The sequence below is a fragment of the Rhynchophorus ferrugineus genome, unplaced genomic scaffold (genome assembly GCF_030347505.1).
Source record: "Rhynchophorus ferrugineus isolate W39M unplaced genomic scaffold, kcgeb_rfMv2 rfM9, whole genome shotgun sequence".
Taxonomy (NCBI): Eukaryota; Metazoa; Arthropoda; class Insecta; order Coleoptera; family Curculionidae; genus Rhynchophorus; species Rhynchophorus ferrugineus.
In genome coordinates this window covers 6163389-6184777 of record NW_027472588.1, presented here as the reverse complement: position 1 = coordinate 6184777, position 21389 = coordinate 6163389, and the positions used below count along the sequence as shown (strand labels likewise).

The following is a 21389-nucleotide window of genomic DNA, read 5'->3' as shown; positions in this document are numbered from 1 at the left end:
ATTATAGTTTACTATACTTCTACTTTATTACTAAATAACTTAAAAATATAATTAAAATGTGTACTAATATAAGTCTCAGTAAGCTCTCTTTTTGTTGTGATATGAGTTACTACCTTGGCCATTTGGACTTCTAGACCGTTTATATCCTCTATCTCTATTATAGTTATGACGGTCAGGACTCCTATTTCCTCGGTCGCGATAACCAAATCTCGATCTTGGGTACCACGGATGTACTATGGGGGGACTTGGAATACCTTCATCATATACTTCCTGATACTCCATATCACTGTCGGAATATCGATCAGAAAACTCCTTTAAACATTCTTCCAAAAATATACGTTGATCTTCTGTTAAATTAGACATTTTAATATATAGGGACCCTAATTTTCACTTCTAAACAAAGCAACCAGGTTATGTTCAAAAAAAAAGTTGGAAGCCTGCAGAATAATCAGGATTAGGGATACAAAAAAATCGAAATTTTTGGCCAATATATCGATAGTTTTTGACCAGTAATTTTCGATATTTTTTTTTTAAATTAAATATAATTATTAATAAAACTTGGTACTTAATTTGAAATGTTTAGCAAATTTTGGTACATAATTTTAAATGTTTGCCAAAATATGACTACTTTAAGATATTTAGAAAAAGTATATATATTTTGCCTCTAATATATCGATATTTTAAAAAAAATATCTAAAACGATATATCGATATTTTTCCGTGGCCAACACATCTAATCAGGATACAATATAAAAAAGTATAAATAATAGACTATAAAAATAAGTATATAATATAAAAGGAATTATAAAAAATTCAATATATATAATATCGATATTTTTTCTGCATCCCTACAACAACGTAACCTTAAAGTTCATGAGAATAATTACAAAAATGAATATCGTTAGAGGTATAAGTTCTTTATTAACAAAGCCAATATGTAACGTAAGTATTAGTATAACTTAAGCAGACAACATTCAGTACTGATATATCGTTTCAGTTTCAACAAGTCAGACAAAAATGGGTTAATCATTGGATGACTCGGGACGTAAATCGAAGGAAAGTTATCAAGGAATTTGCCCCGACAAGGTTGCGTATTAACTCTTTACGAAAAAACAACATTTTACCCGTGGAATTAAGAGAGCTTGCCGACGCAGAAATAAGCGCGTTACCAAAAAACTCAACATTACTGAGATCAAACAAAAGATGCGTGTTAACTTCAAGACCTCGAGGTGTTGTTCATCGATTTAGGCTAAGTCGTATTGTCTTCAGACATTTAGCGGATTATAATAAACTTGCGGGTGTACAAAGGGCAATGTGGTAGACATTTTTGTTTGTAAATAAAAACACTAGTTTGTATTTTGGAATATTATTAAACCAAGCCCCCCGAATCAATCATAAATTCTGCAGAAGTTGGTGGTAGATCTGGTGCGAATATTACTTCAATGGTTCTGGTTTTATCAATATTTCTTTTCAAACAAAACCTGCTTGTAATATTATTAGACCAAGCCAGACCTAAACATGGATCTATTGTACCAGTAATTATGTTATCCACGATCTAGAAGAGAGGAAGCAAGCAATGCAGATTGTTGAATATAGTTTTTTTTTATCTGTTTACCTGATTAGTTATTAAAATAGCACAATTAAATTTATTTTGTAGAGTAATTAATTTGGTTGTAATTTCATGAAAATATCTGCTTCTAGCAATATAATTCGGATTTTCATTTTCACTCCTGAATATGCCTGCAATGGAGTCTATGATAATAATCCCAATATTTTTATGGGACATTAACTTTGGCAAATTTGTGGATAAACATTCAAGCATCTTCTTAGGTTCAGCTAGATGCTCAATATAAATATGATCTTTAAAACATTTATTGAAATTATGTCTATTATTGTAAATTTCCACAAGTTGTTTTAATCGTCTACTAGGAAATACATCTTCAGTGCCAATATATACAGCTTCTAAAATATGTTTTATAATATAAATGTAATGGATGATAAATGGAAATAAATACCTCTTTGTTTACCACCAAGTTCTAACGGCAATTGAACCTGTAGCGCCATCTGTAAGCAAAATTGTGTTTTCCCCACGCCACTGGCTCCGTATATTTCAATGATCCCATGCGATGGTACACCTCCTTGTAATGTCTTATCTATAGTGGGACATCCGGTACTTATACGGTCCCATTTTTCTATCTGATCGAGTGTAAATATTTTATTTTTTAATCTTTCTTTAGCAGCTCGCAATTTTATTAAATTTGCGTTTTCTAAAGAAATATTCACATTCTTAAGTTTCTTAATATCGATTTTAATGATATCGTCAATTGTTTTACAGTTTGCTAAAAGGGCAATAAATAGTAGATATGCCAATGTAATAATATTCATTATACCTTCTAATAAAGAACAACTCAGATCAGGATTTAAACATAATATATTATCCATTACTAGTACATAAATTATACCTATATATATATATATAAATAATGTATATGCGTCTTAATTCTGCGTAGTTTTTAAAATAGGTTTCGATAACCAAGGTTCACTTGACTTAAAGAATAATTGTAGGTTATAGTCTTGATTCCGGCTCTCTTGTTGACGATTTAGGTATAACTGTGTTAAAATTGAAATTTTAATATCTTTGAAAGAAATACTGGTTTCAATGAAAAAATTGAATATTAATATATTTAAACCATTTAAATTTCCATATATGCGTAGTACTGCTGTGTAGTTTTTTAACAAATAAAAAAATATATTTGTACGTATATATATCAAGAAAAAATGTACTATTTAAGATTATATAGGTTGTTAACTTTTGCAATTATAAGACTTGTTATTAATATTGGCTGTTTTATATGAAGTGTACTAACTAGGCGATTCAAATAAATGTGTTTTATCCTGTTTACTAATTCGAGAGTATCCTTTCATATTGTCATGCCTTTTATTTATCAGTATTTGACTTTGTTTTTCTGGATATATAAATGTAGTACTATTAGTAGTATTGTTATATTTGTCCTTGCTTACTATATCGCATAATCTCATACCATCGTCATTTCCTTTTTGGTGAATTTAGCATAATTGTATTAATAAAATGACTTATTTTATAATCTTTAAAAAAATTAATTAGAAATAACTCATTCTAAGGCGTCAAATAGGGTTCTCATTTAAAAACAATTATTATTAGAAGCCTCTTATTATTTTATTCGTGTTTAATTATAAGGAAAATAGATTAACCAGCGTTTGGGATGAAAAAAATAGTGAGAAATACGACATCAAATTATTTCAGTTTATTGATTCGATATAATTACAATGACCTTATATAAATTAATATATAATAGTGGTGGAAAAATCTCGGGTTTTTACTAAAAATAACATTGAAAATTTAGAAGTGTACTTTTATTATATTTTATAATAAATTATAATACAAACAAATATTGGTATATAGCTTATATGTTAAGCAACGTTTAAATGAGACACATTTAAAACAAAAGTTTAAGTATGCTAGTTTCCCCCCTCATTTCTTTACTATTAAGCTAAAAAACTACACGTTAATATTAAAGGGAAACGAATTTATTTCTCACAAACTAAAAATAAATAACTGTGCATTTACAAACAATGAACCTCCTGGAGTGTATATTTGGCTCAGATAATGCAGTCATAATAAAATTTAATAGAATTTCTGGACAACTAAAAGATATTTACATAACAAAAAGGAAAACAACTTTAAACTAATTAACAAGTATATGGTAATCGTCTAAATATAAACAAAACTACATTTTTATATATATTTACAAAACAATATAAATAAGTATTAAATTTTACTATGACTCCTAGTAAACAATAATGAAACAGAGTCGATTCTTTTTTATTGTTGCGAGTTATTTACACATCTCATGGGTTTCTATCGAATTGCTATTTCTCGCTGAATGACATCGGAAGTTTTTTTTTTCTCTTTTTAATTACAGGTTCAACACAAACATGTTTCCTAGTATATATACACCTTCGAAAAATCTTGTCTATTCTAATTTACTCTTTTTCTTTTAAATATATTTGGGACTTGCCTGCAAAAAGGAACATAGGCAGAAATGCATTCCCGTTCGATATAAAAATTCAGAAAATGCGTTTATACATACATATCACATATCCCCGTTAATTAGAGGCAAATAACATTTGATAAGCAAAGTGCAAGAATCACAGATCTAGATACAAATAAACCAGGCATCGATATATATATAAACTCATATGGTATAATGGTGCATGTTGGGTACGGAAAATAAAAACGAGACAATGTAGAAAAAGTTTTTTTTTCTTGTTTGGCAAAAGTCATGGGGAAAAATATCGGTTGAATAAAGAAGAACTGATTTACGTCGTCGTTCGGTGAACTAAGTTAGGTCAGATGATGTTCGTGAATGTTTCTGAGTGAATCTTGCCATCTACAGTACTTGCGCCCTAAATCGTTCCAACACTTAAATTAAAGCCTGGGACATTAAAATGAAACGAACGAATATTATAATAGGACATCGCGGCTTTTCGCAACAGTCAATACGTGTGCTCCCACCACTTATATGTCGGATTTTTGCTGTGGGCTCTGGGGTTCATTGCATATCTCCAAGTTTTCTTCGGTCGACTCGATCTGTAAACATAAGAAAAGAAGCGATTGCAAAACGGACACGCGTACCGGCTAAACATCGTCTTGTACCTAACAAATTCTGCCCACCTGGTTATTGGTATCAAAATTCATAATAGAGTTTGTTCATCACTGACCTGCCCAGATTCTTCTTGAGATTCGGTGTCTTCGACACCTTCGTCGTCGGCTCGATCAGCTTCGGGCATCAGCTCCAGCGCTCGTTCCAGAGTCTTCCGGGCGCTGTTGGAACGCTCCAGGAAGTAACCGTTCGAACTTTCGTTACTCTGAGCCGGCGGTGACCATGTGTTATAAGCGTATTGCGAATTCGGCGGGTATTTCCGTTCTAATTCGTCTTGAAGCCATGTCACAGCTGAAGCCCACGCCCTGTAAATAAAAATAGAAGTTGTCGCAAAACGCAAATTTAATTATTTATATTCGGTATAGTCGTGTAAATTTAGGTCTACGTTCATTGTAGAAATATTTCGGATGGACAGTTAACGGGTCTAATTTATTAGAACTTTAACTGATATTTCTAATATTTATGAGACGGGAAAAGGATCATGGCTTCATACAAAAGGTAACATGGCATTGTATCGAATGTCTGCTGAAATTAGCCAATCAAAAAAGGTACCGAGTAAAGAGAACATACGTGTTCAAAAAAGGATATCCCATCGGCTCGTAGTCGAATGTTTTGGATAATGGGGGTTCAAATACCGAGGCTAAACGAAATGCGTCAGAAGTTAGACCTGATAGAGGACTTTTATGGTGCCTATAACCATAAATATCAAGAAGACCCGAAATTGTGGAATTTGCGGGAATTCCTTAAGAGTCCGAAACGCACGTGATTTATCAGGGTTTTATCTGGAAGAGTGTTTCCCATCCCGAAATTCTCAGCGAATGGGGGTACAGAAAAGGGTTGCTTGTCCACCACCACCAAGAACCCGAGGGAGGTGCTTCAGTGATAATACACGGTGCATCGACAACGTTTAAATGAAAAGAAGAAAGTATTGAATTGATTGAAGAAAGAATTGAAATGAGCATTGATTGAAGTAAACACTGAAATAAGACTTGTTAAAAGTATTAAGCATTGAATTAATAATATTAGAAGAATTGATGAGAGTAATGTAAACCGCAACCACTAGAATTCCTGTCAATATTAGCCAAAAACCGACTTTCTCAGTAAGTACATTCGATCTGAATCACAATCCTTTTCCCATAACGTATTAATACTGAAAAATGTTGAACTATTGAAAATAATCCATGTTTTTATGTGAATATGATTTTGTGAACATACAAATAGATTTTGGTTCACTCATTTTAACATCAGCACTATTATTACGATAAGTGTTATGTGATTCTTGATTTCAAACATATTAAGAAATATCGGAAAGTAGTAATGAGGGAACAAAACTAAATGATCATATCAATATATCATCAAAACTGATGACTCAAAAACGAATTAAAAAGAAAACGGGAAAACTGAAAAATATCAGTTGGCTTTGAATCAACTGGACGTTGAAACAAATCTAATAATAACACAATTATAAATGAGTTTCGCCAGAATTTGTATCGTGTCATGCGCCTGGTAATACACGTCCTTTTTCAAACGCTGACAAATATTAATCGAGTATAACCTTCTGTTTATATTAAAATACAAACAAATAAGCATCACTACCGCGGTGAATCCAACAAGTCGTCACTTCTTATTTTTGAAAAAAAAACTGTTGAAGTAATAATAGTTAATAGGTGAATAGCATTTTTTGATTCCCATTCACATCAAAACCTTTATCCACGCCAAAATATATAAATTAGTTTAAAAGGATTTACTACTTTTCCCATTTTTTTTTGAGGCTTTTTTATGGATTCCATCTTGAAAGAACGATGTATCTTTTGAGGCTATCCACGACTCGACCCATATTTTGGTATCATCATAAGAAGTGAAGCGCTGCTCAGATAGGTCACGACTTATATGTCAGAATAAGTACTGATCAGAAGGAGCGAGGTCTGGAGAATATGGCCAGTGGGACATCATTTCCCATTTTAATGTTTCCAATTATGTTTTCAGCAGTTTTTCAACATGTGGTGAGAGAGTAAACAGTAATCTTCACCAATTCCATACTCTTGCGCATTCTCAAATATTTTCAAAATTTCCTGTATTCCTGCCTATCATTTCAGTAGCGAGTGCCCACGCGCTGTTGTTTATTTTATGTTGTTATACTTACATTATTCCAGGATTAGTTTATATAATCATGTATAACTTACCCGAGAAAGTTAGCAGCAGCATACAATACACGTGTAAAGAATGAATTAAAAATGTTATAATTTAGTAACACTAATTTTGTACATTGCTAATGAACAAAAGTATATTTATTTTAAATAACATGAAAACACTAGTTTTGGTAATTGCGATATGCGAAAAGGACTGACGAATAAGTGCTCTGAAAATAATGTCATTGGTATAGTGTGTAAACACATTCGTGTTGTCTGGTTTTTTTCTAAGAGAAACAGCCCTACCACGGCAAAAATGGGAGTTGAATTGGTGAAGATCACTGTATGCTTGTCGAACGTTTACTATGTTGAAGAATAACATTGTTGTAATAAGATAGTGCTCAGCTCAAACGCATTAATTGTAGCCGATAGCGATCCCCATCGAGCAATATCAATCTTCGAGTAAGCGCAATCCTCGTCTTCAAATGTTTTGGCTGCCCAGAACAGTTTTGGTTTTTCGGTGTCAATCACCAAAACGTCGAAACCACTATTCACATGTTGAAATCGCTAAGATCGTAAGCTTCACGCAGAATTCGATGACATTCAGTCGCCTTCTTCTTCAAATTGAAATAAAAAAGTAAAACTTCCCACAAATGCGATTTACTTGGTAAAAATTCAGACATTTTCAAGACATTACAAATATGTTTTGTTCACAGTTGGGTGAAATGACACATACTGAAAAGTAAAGGTTTCAACATGAAGTAGGTTACAAATGTATTCGATGCGATTTAGATTGATTGCGATTGGTTTAGCGATAAAAAAAACACATCAAAATGATATACCATACCTTCTTAAATCTGTCTGTGTCAAAAGCATGTTTTGAGCAATATGGCATTTAGTGAACAGAGCTACCAAACACTTGATGCACTGGTACGCTCGCTTCTGATAGTGGCTCTTCGCGCGGGTTATCGTCTCGAGTAAGCCCTCGCGTTCGTCGGGGATGCCCTTGATGGCGTTGTGGATCCGATGCGACTGCCACGAATCCTCGATGAACAAGACCGACAAGAGGATCTCTATGTGATGCCGCAATTCCTGACAGTAGGCGAACGCGATCTGCCACAAGAGTTCCGACAGCACCGTCTTCGAGAACTGGGGGTTCTCCCACGAACAGAACTGCAGTAGTTTGATCGCCTCGTCGGTCAAATTTACATCCTCGATCACCTTCTTTACGTAACTGGAAAGAGAACAATTCAAGAAATCAAATGGACGAACTCGTGTCGTTCTCGTTTGAGATTACCTAGTTCGATTGAATAAAATATCAGCTGCTTGTGAAGAAATAGGCATAATGTAGTCCTGCACAGTTGGTTCTCTATAGGGATTGGGTAGGACGTCACCGTTGCTCGACTGGCACTTCAGGCTGATGTCGCAGCAACGGACTAGACACGACACTAATTGCGTGAGTTTGCTTATATCAGCGTACTGATACTTGATAGAAGGTCCTGGACCTTCGTCTAAAGCAACTAACATAAACGTATAGGGAACATTTAGTTTCAGCAACTGGGCCTTCTCCTGAATTCCTAAAATGAACGTTCATTAACTGGCTTGGGTCGTTTATGACACGTTATTACCTTGATTCGCATACATATGGAACACTGTACAGTAGTTAGGCAAATGTCTGCTGTGCTCGCTGACTTCACCGTGCAGCAGCCCGAGTAAAGCCCAGATAATATGATCGCTCAAGGTGGCGTTGGGATCGGGGTTATTGATGTCGGGGGGACAAGGACACGGTGGGTCCTTGATCGAAAAGTGAGCCAGGAAAACGATAATTTTGATAAATGCAGACCGGACTTCGTTACTCTGACATCCCAAAAGATATTCACAGAAACGGTTCATGTGATTAAACAACATATTCATTCCAAACCACGTCCGTATGTTGGATGATGTTCTAAGGTGTAAACAGAGTACGTCGCACCTGTAATAAATAAGATTTAACCTCATAAGTCTAGACGTTTTAAATAGTGTCGATTCATTTATGTAAGTAAGATCGTACAAATAAGATAATTAAAAAAAACGCGCCGTAATAGAGGTAAGTGGTAAATAAACAAACGGGCCCCTCCATGAAGCACCAACAATGAACTTAATGATTAAAATGTACTAATGTATGTAAATGTTTAATACTATCCTGAAATGACTCCAAAAATGATAATTACCATTCTATTGCGGGTCCCCGAAGATTTTTCTTCGTATGCCACCCGATATGGAATAAAAAGTTACTGACTAGTTGGACGCTAAGTAGACACTGTTGCTCTAGCATGTCGTTCGAAAGACTCTGGCCGTGTCTAATGTTAGTTTGGGCACAACTGGTCGCTAGCTTTCTAATGAACGAAAAGTACTCGATGGTAAACTGGCTTCGATGATGTAAAAATTTAATATTTTGTTTCCTTATACTATTTTCAATGGCTAAAGGCATCTTCAGATGGGTTTCTTGTTTTGATGTCGCTGAAACATTAATGTTCTGTTTTAGACTTGTTACTTACCTGGCTATATACAATTTGAACTATTAACTTCCGAATTGATACTCCAATCTGCTTTAAGTGATTAATCGATTAGGCTCCTGATTTTTATGAACGGTTGAACTATCTGAGAGGACAGAGTGTCATATGGACCTTCTGGAATTTTCTTTTCAAAATGGCTTTGTGAAGGACCTTGGCCTTATTGAACTGAATAATATGATCCATGGCCAACAAATGCCGGTCTCCCAGCTGATAGTGGCAATTACAACTTTTTTAAAAACAACCCAAATTCACTCACCTAAAAAGTCAATAACATTCTCCTGATGAAGTCTGATTTTGAACAAAAGATTGTGAAAACTTCTAACTCCTAGAGAATCATTACCATTATCAAAAGTTAGCAACAACACCACAGGACTAACAGGTACCAATCCATATAAAATTAAAAAATCTGTGGACCACATCATCTGAACCAATCCAAGAGCCATTCTTGTCAGTTTCGACGTTGCCTCCCTTATCATAAAAGTCCCCAACAATGAGAAATAATCGAAAAATCAAATAAAACTTCTATCTAGAATATGGACTTTCTATGGATCATATACTCATGATCAAGCCCATTCTCCTATTCCCGACTAACCTCAATTCCCAACATCTAAATATTCAATTCCCCATGGAGATCCAAAATAATTCAGAAATTCCTTTTCAAAGAACAGCTAGTTTCAAGCTATATTACACCATCACTTAATTTACAACCTTTATAATATCACATTTTGGACGATGTAACTAAGATGATTGAAATGAGCAATAAGATTCAATTCAAATTCTTCCCAGTTGTTTTTAAAGTAACAGACGACGACAAATGACAGGTACTTAATATAGTCCTCCTAATAAGGATAATATCATTGAAAACTGTAAAACAATCTAACGACTGTGAAACGTCAGATAACTAACTAACTAACATAAATGCAACTCCAATTCGGAAGCCAATAGCTCACTAACATTTATCTTCATCGACAGATGGAGTCACTTACACAGAGTCATTTGATTAAGCGATTTAACTAACGACTCTTCTTCCACATCAAGTCTCGTGTAGAACAGCATATAAGCATTCCACCATCTCTTCTGCCTGCGATAAGTGGTACGTTTTAACATGGGATCAAAAACTTCGCCCATGTACTCCCCGCCGAAACACTGTATTTTCATCTCTTCGTCTTCGCCCATCCGACATTCGGACACGTCTCCGTCGTCGAATTTGTACCATCTAACGTCGCCCGAAGGATCTCGATTCCTAATGTACGAATAATAGTGTCCTCCTGAAACAAACGGAACCGGATAGGTCACGATCTACGGACGGTGACAGGGATAATACCTGATGCTTGACCTGAATGTACGACAATACCCGAAAGGCGGTACTTGGTGCAAGTCTCGGTGGCGTTAGGATCTAAATCACAGTCTATAATCTCTCCCTCAATTTTAGCTAAACCAGAAACTGTATAGGGTTCCATGTCTAATTCTCTGGGGAACTCGAAATAATCGTTAAACTTAATGGCACAGACTCTCTCAAAATCATATTCAAATCGTTTTAGTTGTATCGCTAGGACAGGGGGCAATTTCTTAACGCAAAGCCTCTTAACTGTAACGACTTTCTTTGCGCATTTCTCGCAATGGTACGCGTCGGCGCCTTCCAACAATTCTCCTGAAATATTTAGGACGTTTGACAAATTGTTTGTCCACAGACTAAGTTAATAATTTACCTTTAACATATTGTTCCATCGAATCGGGTAAGCTACTATGGTTTCTAATATCTACACTTATAACACTAAAGGGTTCTTCTTTGGAATATCTATGAGGGCAGCCTTTGCATATTTTTTGATCTGAGTAGGAACCACCCAATATTTTCGACATAATTTGCTCCTGACCTAGAGTCTTTAAGGCCTCATCCAAACTTTCTACAAGCGACATAAAAAATTCCACTGCATCTTGTTGTTCCCTTAGGTTCACAGGTTCGCCTGCAAAAATTAACGTATGAAATACCGCGAACCGTTCGCAGGACGGGTACATTTAAACTACTCTCTTTAAACGTGGTTGTTATAGTGAGTGAAAAAGACAAACCTTGAAGCTTAAAGTGTCTCCAAAGACCTTTAGGCACATAATACTGTAGTCTGGAGCAAGCCAAATGTCCAAATATGGCTTGGACCTAAAAATAATATGCCACACACAATTACCTACAATATGATCTATGTACATTAAGCGCGTGAAAAAGTAATTTACGTTATTGTATTTTATTAAAATGTTTTATAGGCACAAATTCCCTCTGGAAGATTGTAGGACTGAAATTTTTCTGCCAAACTGGGGCGAAGTAGGGGTCAGCGGCGCACGCCAACTGGATCTTTCAGTTTATGGAAGTAATGTCACGGTTATCTATTAAGTAATTTGTGCCAAAAACAAATTTTAGTAGGGAAGAGAGCAAATTGAAAATGAGTAACTGTCAGGGCGACCTTCAGCCTCAAAATGTGAAAAAGCGGTGAAATTTCGAAATCAAAATAATCTACCAAAGTGCAGTCAATTGTTGTTATGTACTTTCTGATCGACACAGCTGCCCTACCCCATTCTACCGTCCACATATCGATTCCCCTGACTGAAGTGACTGATTCACTGATTAAAGAGATACAGGATATTCCAGTTTATGCACGCAGAGGAGCTTTCCGTTATTAACAGTACCTGACATTGTTTTAGAACAAGTATATTTTGAAAAATTGTCAATAATTTTAAAAGATCCGTTCTACTTTCCGAACGAACCCTACACTAAGGGTTCAAACTCACTATTTTTAAGTTAAATTTCCCTTTGGACTCGACTGTTGATCCAAGAAAAGACATTTTTGAGTTATGAGAAAATCCAGAGGCAGCTAATTAATTCTGGCGAATAAACGAGACGTTGATATGGTTCCTGTTTTACTGATTTCCGATGATTTTTTTAGTTGTTTGAGGATGTGCGTTATCTTAATGCAATCGAACATTCATTGATCAAAAGTTTACAATAATGATCTAAGATTATTGGTTTACCAATAGAGATTATCCAATATCAAAATTACCACTGCTGAATGAATCTGACGCTAACATTCTCCTGGATCGATGTCTCTTTTTAAGAACGATCAAATTCTCTTCAGAACCGAACAGTCGGTGATAGACTCAAGTCTTATCTATAGCAGATTGTGCCTTAAATTTAATTAGGGCATTTTGTGTTATGTTTTTGCGAAAGGTGATATTTTAAAATTTATTTTTGTTTTTTTTTATCTTATATTGCTTCTACTATTGTCAAATAGATTGTGATTCGCGAACTTGTTAGATACCCTAGTACATTATTACATATTAATTTCATTTAAGCGCATTATCTTGCCTTGAATTTTTAAACTTTTTTCTTTACGAAAAATCAATTGAAAACAATAGAAGCTGCATTGCAAATATAATGGATATTGCTAGATTTTGATTAATCATCATCAGGGAGTGTCTACATTGCAACAAATACAACAGCATCGGTACATTATTATAGCCTCAAATACTGTGTACTGATCTTCTGTTCTTCAGATCGCCTTTATGATCTTAATCAAGTTTAAGTCGGGTATTCTTTTGGTGAATAACCGATTCAAACCTGAGAAAGCCAAAATTGGCAAAAAAAACTTTCCTGAATCGACAAAAACCTATTATTTCAAACGATCGTTATTTGTTTAAATGAAAGTTCTCTTGAGGAAACTTATGATGTTTTATATGTAAACGTTAAAACGTGAATCACTTCTTCACCGACCTAATATGAAAGGATATATAGCTTACCTGTTTCAAAATCCCTACATTATAATCTTTTCTATTGTCATCAATACAGTTCTTATCATCATTACAATCTATATCTAAATCTATCCGTTCCTCCCCTGTAAAATCTTCATTTGGATCCGTCGCTGCTCCTTCCGCGGCTAAAATACCTTCCTTTATGTTATCTACCATATAGAGTTGCTGCAACACGGAATTCATGTAACAGGTGGCTCCTGCGTTTTTCAATCCGACAAAGCCTCGGAAGGGCCGTGGACCGACTGCGGGCAGATAGTCCCAATCGCCGATTGCGGTGCTCGGATCTGAAAAACGGACGGGGACGTTCAAACCACAGAGAAATAGATTTAACTTTATAGGAAATTTTGGGGAAATGTTTCGCGACGTCCAACATCGCTTCTTTCAACTTACTATTTGTTTCAATCGCTATATTGAGAGACGCGACGAGATCTGATTGGTCACCTCGTTTCTATGGTGCGTTTATTGTTTATTTGTTTCGAGCGCAATTTTCAGTGTGCCACCTAAGTGTGTGGTTTTTATAACGTTAAGAGATTAGTTCATTACTACATATAAGTCGGTAGTACAAACAGTGGTACATTACATTCTCGATCTAGACAGTGTTGTGTTGCAGAATCGTTTTCCTTGGAAGTATTTGGCTGTTTAAAAAAAAAACGGTTGAGAATGTGACTGACTGATCTGTATCAAAGAAATTTATGAACATTACATTGCATGTTTTGTTATTGTAAGTTTATTCATATTCATATTGATAATCATATAAAATAACAAATATTTTTTAATTTTAGAAATTAATGCCCTTCCGAAAGAAGCTATGCAAACGGCGATATACTTTTATTTTTAGATTAATTATAGCTTATAAAATAATAGCCCCCTGAACGCAATTTTTTTTAACCGAAGTTCAATACACTATGAATTTTGGTGCAAAAGGATTCAGGACTTCAAATTCAATTCGATTCAAATCAAATTACTTGAATGGCCGATTATAACCTCACCTGGATGTTGGGTAAACTTTTCCCCCTGGAGACTCTTATTGAGTTTTCTCTCTATTATTCTATGATTTGAACCGTCTTCTCTTCTTATGCTACGTCGCGAACGCATATTTACCTGAATAAAACATCTCCGTCAGCATCGAGACGAGTTGCTTGTAATTCGGTACGCAGTTAACGCACAACGAGATGAGCAGGTCGAATGCTGCAGCTTGGGTTTGCGGGGTGTCGCATATAGGGATAGCCGGGTCCTCGCCCAGCTGCTTCGTTTTGCTGAGCTGTAACTGTAACTTGCTGGCGGGGAACAGGAAGTCCTCTAACAGTTCGCGGATGAGGTTGCCTGATTCCTCGCTCCCCAACTCGCACTTCTGGTCCAGCGGCATAAAACTGAGCAGTTCCTTGGCCAGGCCCAGGTGTCCCTCGATGAGAACCTCGTTCTTATCACGGGCCTTCTTCAGCCACGCTACCTGGAATTTAGAATCGCCGTTAGAACCCTAAGAAAAAGCGCAACGCGATTCTTACCTCGTTTGCAAACAGAACTGCCGCATTATTCAAAGGACAGCCTGTTAGATAAGCAACACTCACTAATCGAGATAAGAGCTGAAAGAACTCGTGAGAATTGTTTGCATTATCTATTACCATTGTATCTAGTAGAGAGAATAGTAAAGGCATAATTAATTCTAAAGCTAGACGACTAGCAGCACCACAGGTACATATTACTATTAACTGTTCAGCTGCAGCTACACGAACTGCACAACTAGGATTTAATAGAACCAAATCTGTGATAAAGTAAGGCCACCTGCAATAACATCACGTTAATCGTCCGGGTTCTATCGGTAAACGACAATATCCTCACCAATTATCTTGATACAAATGTTTCAAACTGCTGGGGTTCAAAACCACGGCAGCGCTTAATAATTCAAGGGCTTCCTTACAAAGCAAAATATCCTCGCAATCTAGGTCGACGGGCATTCTTTGGTTTAACGGATTCGACAACGAATGAAGAGTCTCAGGGGAGGAATTCAACGATCCCAGATTATCGCTACTGGCCGCCCATACCAGGCGAACCAGGGCTAGAGTCGTGGCTAAATCTGGCAATTCCCAATTCAGGGCCTGGCTGAACAGGGCTTGCGCCTGTCCGGTGTTGCCCGTCTCGGCCACCATCAATTGCGCGAGGCCCTGTGACAGTTTCATAGATACTTGACGAAGGAGCTGGAACATTGAAACGTTTTCGTCTCTGAACAATAACGATTCTCGCGGTTACTTACAAAATCTGAGTGTCCAGGTACAGACCTCAACGCCTGCTTCAAATACATCCCCGGTGTCGTGGTGTTTTCGTTTGATGACTCGTTTTCGGGCGGGGTATGGTCTTCGCTCAATCGTACCAATACGTGGGCCACGGACGTTAGGATTAACTTGCATATCTTCAATACCACCAGATATGCTGAACGTCTCGTTATACTATCGGCGGTGGACATGAAGTTGTTCTTCGTCAACATCTCCAAGAATATATGAGCTTCTCCCGATGTGATGAAACTGTACTGGAACTCGTATGTCTTGTCCGATAGAGTGTCCATGGCAGGCATCAACATTGCATACAACACTTCCAAGTTATATAATACCTGGAATTATTATCATTCTTTAGCATTGCTGTATAATATCTAAACTGGAAAAGTTATTGCAAAGAAAATACACTTAATTAGTCAACTATTTATTTCGGTTTCTGAAACATTGTTAAGGGGGGAAATAGGTGTAGAGGATTCAAAAAATTCAATTTTTTGTTTCATACATTGATAGTATAACTAATCAAGAATATACTCGGAAAATTTGAAGGTAAAATTCCAAACCAAACCATTAATAAGCGTTTTAGTGAGCGTCCTCCGGTCTAATGGGTGGAGAGCGTAACGTAGTACGGGGTGGCCTTGAAAAGATTCTTTGTTCCTTTTAACAATAGAGAATTCGGATATAAATGTACAGACAGAAGTATTAGTGACTTAGCAAGGATATTTACATTTTAAAATCAGTTCTAATTTAACTCTCATAGCGTGCGTTTCATGTATACCAAAAATGTCTGCGTAATCGAAAAAGGAGCGTGTTGGTCAAGCCGTAGTACTAGACCTTGTAAAAGATCATTTCACGGAAATCGGTATACTAATTGACAGTCAAATAACTGCCTCGAAAATGAAGAAGTTTAGGCCGTCTCAAAATACCTCAAATTGGGCATGAAACTTTCAATTCAACAGTTTGACGATTGGCTCCAAAACATTTGCAATCTGATTTCAAGGTCCTTTTTTTTTAAGGAAATTCCAGTATTTTAACCATTCTGAATGAGCTTAATATTACCGTTAGAAGCAGAAGCTTCAATTATGCCCAAAAAGTTGAGAATCGAGGCACGCATAATCCGACAAAATCAACACAGCTCTCTGGACAGTAAAGAAGCTCGAACGATATATAATTACTGAATTATTGGCTCCAAAATTTAAACCGTGTTGATTGGCTAAAACTTATCGACGTTTCGTAATCGTTACGATTGCATCTTCAGTGCTGCAACTCTGCCAGTTTTAATTAATCAAGGCATTCGAATTTATTTAATTAATACATTCGACATCGTAATGACGTTAGTTCATTGTTATTTTGAATACAGTACAGATATTGATGGGATAATGTAAAGTAATAAAATCGACAACGTTACCAGGAGAGAAACAAATAACCCACCTCGGCAGGGGAAGCACTGAAGAACACACTGTCCATCGTGATGTTTTGCTCGCTGAGACTGAAACGGTTCTTGAACTTCTCCATTGTGGCGACATCGCAAGGCATCAGTTTCAGGAGAGCGTAACCGCAATTCCGCAACGGCGAAAATTCCAGCTGACTGCCCAGGGTCATCAGCTGACAGAAAAATTCTGCGTACATCGGATTTTGCGACATCAACACTCCCGGTAAGAAGTACTCGGCTTCTATGTTCGGTCCGTCGTAGAGGTGCTGGGGGGATGATGTGGAGCTATCGGAACTGCTGTCTTGGGAGGATGCCATGTTCGAATTTATTTGGATAACTTTGGCTGAAATCATCTGACAAAAAAAAGGGAACGGTTATGAAACTATTTGCCACATCGCGTGTGAGAATGTTGTACCGTTTTATCTCGGATGGGGATTTGACACAACAACTTCCTATCATCGGCTGGATCTAAAGTATCCCCGTTAACGTACAGATCCAATTTGCAGTGGACCCCAGGTTTGATGCGCCTCAAAATGGATTTCCTCAAGGAGCCAAGCGTGTCATTTGAATGAGTGTGAAGTTCAATGTCCTCGACTTGCCTGTTTACGCTCGAAAATCTAATAATTAACGCCAAATGCTTGCCATAACACGCCCTGAAACACACAGAGTCCAATCAGCATCATCAGACGGCAATCAAGGTATAGCACCTACCTGTGCAGAGGCAATATTTTTCTTTCTCCTATAAAAGCGTTATCCCACTCGCTGATGTACTCGTGCATCACCTTCATCACCCTGCACATCTTAATAGCCTCGGCTTTGATCCTGTTTATTATGCCGCTACTCTCCACCTCCTTTTCGGTAACTTCTTTCTGCAGAATGGTGATGGTATCGTAGTGGGCCCTCAATCTATCGAAACATTCGCCAATGTACTGGTCGTGAAAATCGATCCTCGATTGTAAGAGCTTCGGACCGAGGTTCGTACTAACTTCCCTCAACAGTTCGATCGCTCTTGCAGCGATATCATCAGAACACAACGTCACCACCTGGATAAGAGAACGAATCAAGGTAAAACGAAAAACTATCCGATATCGGACCAGTACCTTCCACAAATAGTCGATACCGATCAAATCCGGATCCTCCGTCAGGATCGATCTCCTCTTGGTCTTCAGCTTGCCCTCCTTGATATTGACGGCTTTGAAAAATCGCTCGAAGCACCTGATGCCGCTCTCGGTCAGCAGAACGGGATCGATCTGAAGGATGTTGTTCTCGAAGAAATCCTTGTTGATTCCGGGATCCAGGTCGGGTTCCTCGCCCATCAGTTTCGAAAACCATCGGAAACACGACTCTCTGTCCGACTGGAAAACCGCATTCTCGGCCAAGCATTGCCAGATTTGCTTGGCTTGATCCGCGCACAGCCACAGTTGGCCATCTTTGAGTAAAAATCTGTAAGAATCGTTTATATTTAATGATTCGCGAGTAATGGCGATCGGCTTGAGGGGTACCTGAGGAAATTAAGCCTTTCTTGGACCTGCAAGGTGTGGCAGTACCGACCGTCTGGGATGTACGTTTCGGCGGTGAGCTCGGGTCTTTCTTTGTACAGAGCCCTCAGATTTTCCATATAGCTCGTGAGACTATTGGTAACTAAAATCACCAGGGAATGCTGATTTTGTAATCTTTCGATTACTTCTTGACGATAATATATGTGGTGGGTATGTTGGGGATGACCGCCATTTAGATTTTGTTCGTATAGTATACAAATCTCGCGAATCTGTTTCAATGCCGGTAATACCCAAGAATCACCGTTCTTGAGTTCTTCAACACATTTGTCAAGCCATACCTATCATATTTCATTAAAAAATATATTTTTTCCTACATTAAAAATAAAACACATACAGTTTTCTGAGCATCTCTCTCCTGGGAACAGCTATAATCTAGAATTTTAACGTGTGCAGTCATGGCCTGGTCCATAATATCAGTAGTAACATCCTCCGCATGTGCCAGATTCCAAAATAACGTTAAAACTTTATGGGCCATAACACCATCCTTATCATCTTCTGCCAAACGCCTACGGTACCATAAAAAAAAGCAAATATCGTTACGAGTGCAACAATCGACCTATGAGCGCACAATCCTACCTAATGAGTTCGAGAAGTCTATCACGTTGTCTTTTTGAAGCGGACGTCCAACTGTTTTGAAAGCACTCAAACAGATGATCTAATTGTTCAGCACTAAAATCCCAGGCCAGCTTGGCTAAAAGATCGTGAACATTCTTGACGATCGCTTCATGTTTCCCAACTTGGGCGGCCCAAACGGCGTCCAAGTCACTTAAACTCAAAGCGCGTTCCTTAATGACGAACCTCAATATTTTCTCGAGTTTCTCGACGTATTGAGGCTGATGGAGGGAATCACGGAGCACAATTTCAAGTACTTTATTTTCCTTGATCCATTTCTGCAAACATTACATACAATTAACATTATTTATCTCTAATGAATCATCATATAATTACCGCCATCCTTTCTGGCGTTAAATACTCCTCCTCTTCAACACCATGATGTCGGTTCGGGTAGTAAGTCACACTGGAAATAACTTTGTTTATTTCATTTAAGGCGTTCATTTTTCCATTAAAGCTTGATATTTGTAGTTGCCTGAGTATCATTGTTAATCTAAAACTTTCCAGAGTTCTTATTAGCTCTTCCTGATTAGGTACTTTCGAAGCCAAGTTTTTTGCTGATCTGATAATCAATGACACATTATCACTCTTTTGCTCATTTTTAGCTTCTCTCTTTAATTCCTCATCTGTTATTTTATCCAAAATATCTGGTACCATTTCCTATAAATTCATCAAGATTTGTCTCATAAAAATTACTAACTTAAATAAATATGGACTTACCAAAATGGGTAGGACAAATTTATGGATAGTATGTGGTGTTAAAAATTCATAACACTGACCAAAGGGTGTCAACAGTGCATAAACCACCGATACAGTTAAATTTTTTCCAAATTGAAATCGTTCTAACAACTTTTGAAAACCGCCTAACTCTCCAAATTTATTAATTAAATCTACCAACCATCCACGAGGATTTCTAGGATCTGATGAAGGCCTGGCATATAACTCTTCTTCACTTAAAATACATGATGGACCAGCTGTTTCACTTTGTCTAGAGGAGTTAAAACTGTGAAATTTATTGTTTGGGTTTAGTACCATCGCCAATAATTCCAACAGAGGAAACCAATCATGTGGCAACTTAGCGACACAAAGCTCGATGAGCTTTAAACAATTTTGGAAAATACAGACATGAATATTTGCCTTCCAACTTGATACAGCATCATCAGTTAAAATCTTGGTAAATGAAATTGTTAAACCTTCCCTAAAAAATCTTTGACATGCCTCTGATTTTACATCTATATTTCTTTTTGCTAATTCAATTGATGCTTTCAAAAGTATTTCAAGTTCTTGATCAGGTAACACTGGCACTACCCATCTCAAATTTGATATTTTTTCATCCAAAATAGCTAGTTTATCTTTTGGAAATTCTGGCTCTGTATCTTCTACATCTAAATGGGATTCAACATTTGAAGGGCCAGGAATTGATGTCTAAAAATACCTCAAAACTGTAGTAAAATTTAAAACTTTTCTACATTATTTTCATACCTGTGTCTCTTTGTTGTCTTCAACAATTTCTTGTCCTCTTGTTGCAACAGTCATAGTTTTAAAGTTCAAATTAAATAACCATTGTAGAAAAAAATACTACAAAATAACACTTTATTAGATGTACAATTATTGATTTATATATTTTTTAATATAACGCATTATAAAAATCCATTAAATAGCTCATTTTAATATAGTGATGTCAGATGTTAGAATAAATATAAATGGGAGGGACAAAGATGACAAACTAAGTCTCCGTTATTTAATTAAATGTTTTAAAACTTACCTTCAATAACTCTAAGATCTATTTGTAAGATATTCTTATTTGCAGCGATAATAAAGATTAACAATATTATTCAAAGTACTACAATTTTTTGACAAGTATACGAAAAATCACCGGCTCATACAAAATGGCGCCGAGAAAATAAATAATTGAATTTCTCAAAATAGATGTCTTCCACGACTATTAAACACACAACAGTCTCCAGAATTTATTTAGTAAAAATAAATATATTATTTAGCAAATATTATTTAAAATTCTTGATTGTTGACGTACAGAACGATTATTCAGGCACGTCGTGATTTTGCAAATTATTCGAGCCAATAATGGAAAAGTCCCTAGATTTGGTTAGTTACTAATTTGACTATCCTTGGCTTTTTCAAATTATTCTTGTAACAAAAAGAATCAGCAAAGAATTATGTATAAAATTAACTATTGAGTTAAAAAAACGGTAAAAAGATTAGAGTATAGAGCAAATATATCCAATTTCTGTAAAAATTGTCGAATTACACAAATGCGAACATATTTTATTCAAGTAATTCATATATTCATATTATTAGCATATTCATTTTTGAAAGT

The 21389-nt window shown here is 36.4% G+C and overlaps 3 protein-coding genes across 4 annotated transcripts; all 3 read right to left on the bottom strand.

The window, feature by feature from the left end:
- Position 1: 1 nt before the first annotated feature.
- LOC143201991 (uncharacterized) lies at positions 2–428 on the bottom strand. Its single transcript, XM_076413251.1, has one exon. The coding sequence runs from the start codon at positions 361–363 to the stop codon at positions 76–78; it is 288 nt and encodes a 95-aa protein (XP_076269366.1). The 5' UTR covers positions 364–428; the 3' UTR covers positions 2–75.
- A 921-nt stretch (positions 429–1349) lies between these two features.
- LOC143201986 (DNA repair protein XRCC3) lies at positions 1350–2561 on the bottom strand. The gene is made up of 4 exons (XM_076413244.1): positions 2390–2561; positions 2015–2338; positions 1615–1961; positions 1350–1554 (listed from the first exon to the last, which is right to left on the bottom strand). The coding sequence occupies exons 1-4, from the start codon at positions 2439–2441 to the stop codon at positions 1369–1371; spliced, it is 909 nt and encodes a 302-aa protein (XP_076269359.1). The 5' UTR covers positions 2442–2561; the 3' UTR covers positions 1350–1368.
- A 700-nt stretch (positions 2562–3261) lies between these two features.
- On the bottom strand, positions 3262–21150 carry LOC143201961 (ubiquitin carboxyl-terminal hydrolase 9X). 2 transcript variants are annotated; one of them, XM_076413194.1, is made up of 26 exons: positions 20817–21150; positions 20534–20629; positions 19772–20476; positions 19388–19711; positions 19016–19329; positions 18774–18945; positions 18383–18717; positions 17981–18323; positions 17592–17923; positions 17296–17533; positions 16880–17233; positions 15433–15786; positions 15021–15376; positions 14687–14963; positions 14283–14631; positions 13170–13465; positions 11454–11538; positions 11096–11350; positions 10711–11037; positions 10373–10654; positions 9042–9330; positions 8460–8803; positions 8129–8408; positions 7679–8065; positions 4761–5007; positions 3262–4629 (listed from the first exon to the last, which is right to left on the bottom strand). In XM_076413194.1, exons 2-26 carry the CDS (start codon positions 20585–20587, stop codon positions 4558–4560), a joined length of 7371 nt encoding a protein of 2456 aa, XP_076269309.1. In that variant the 5' UTR covers positions 20588–20629; positions 20817–21150; the 3' UTR covers positions 3262–4557. The 2 variants fall into 2 exon arrangements, with proteins under 2 accessions (XP_076269309.1, XP_076269310.1); XM_076413195.1 differs by having other exon boundaries at positions 3371–4629; positions 4696–5007.
- Between the last annotated feature and the right edge of the window lie 239 nt (positions 21151–21389).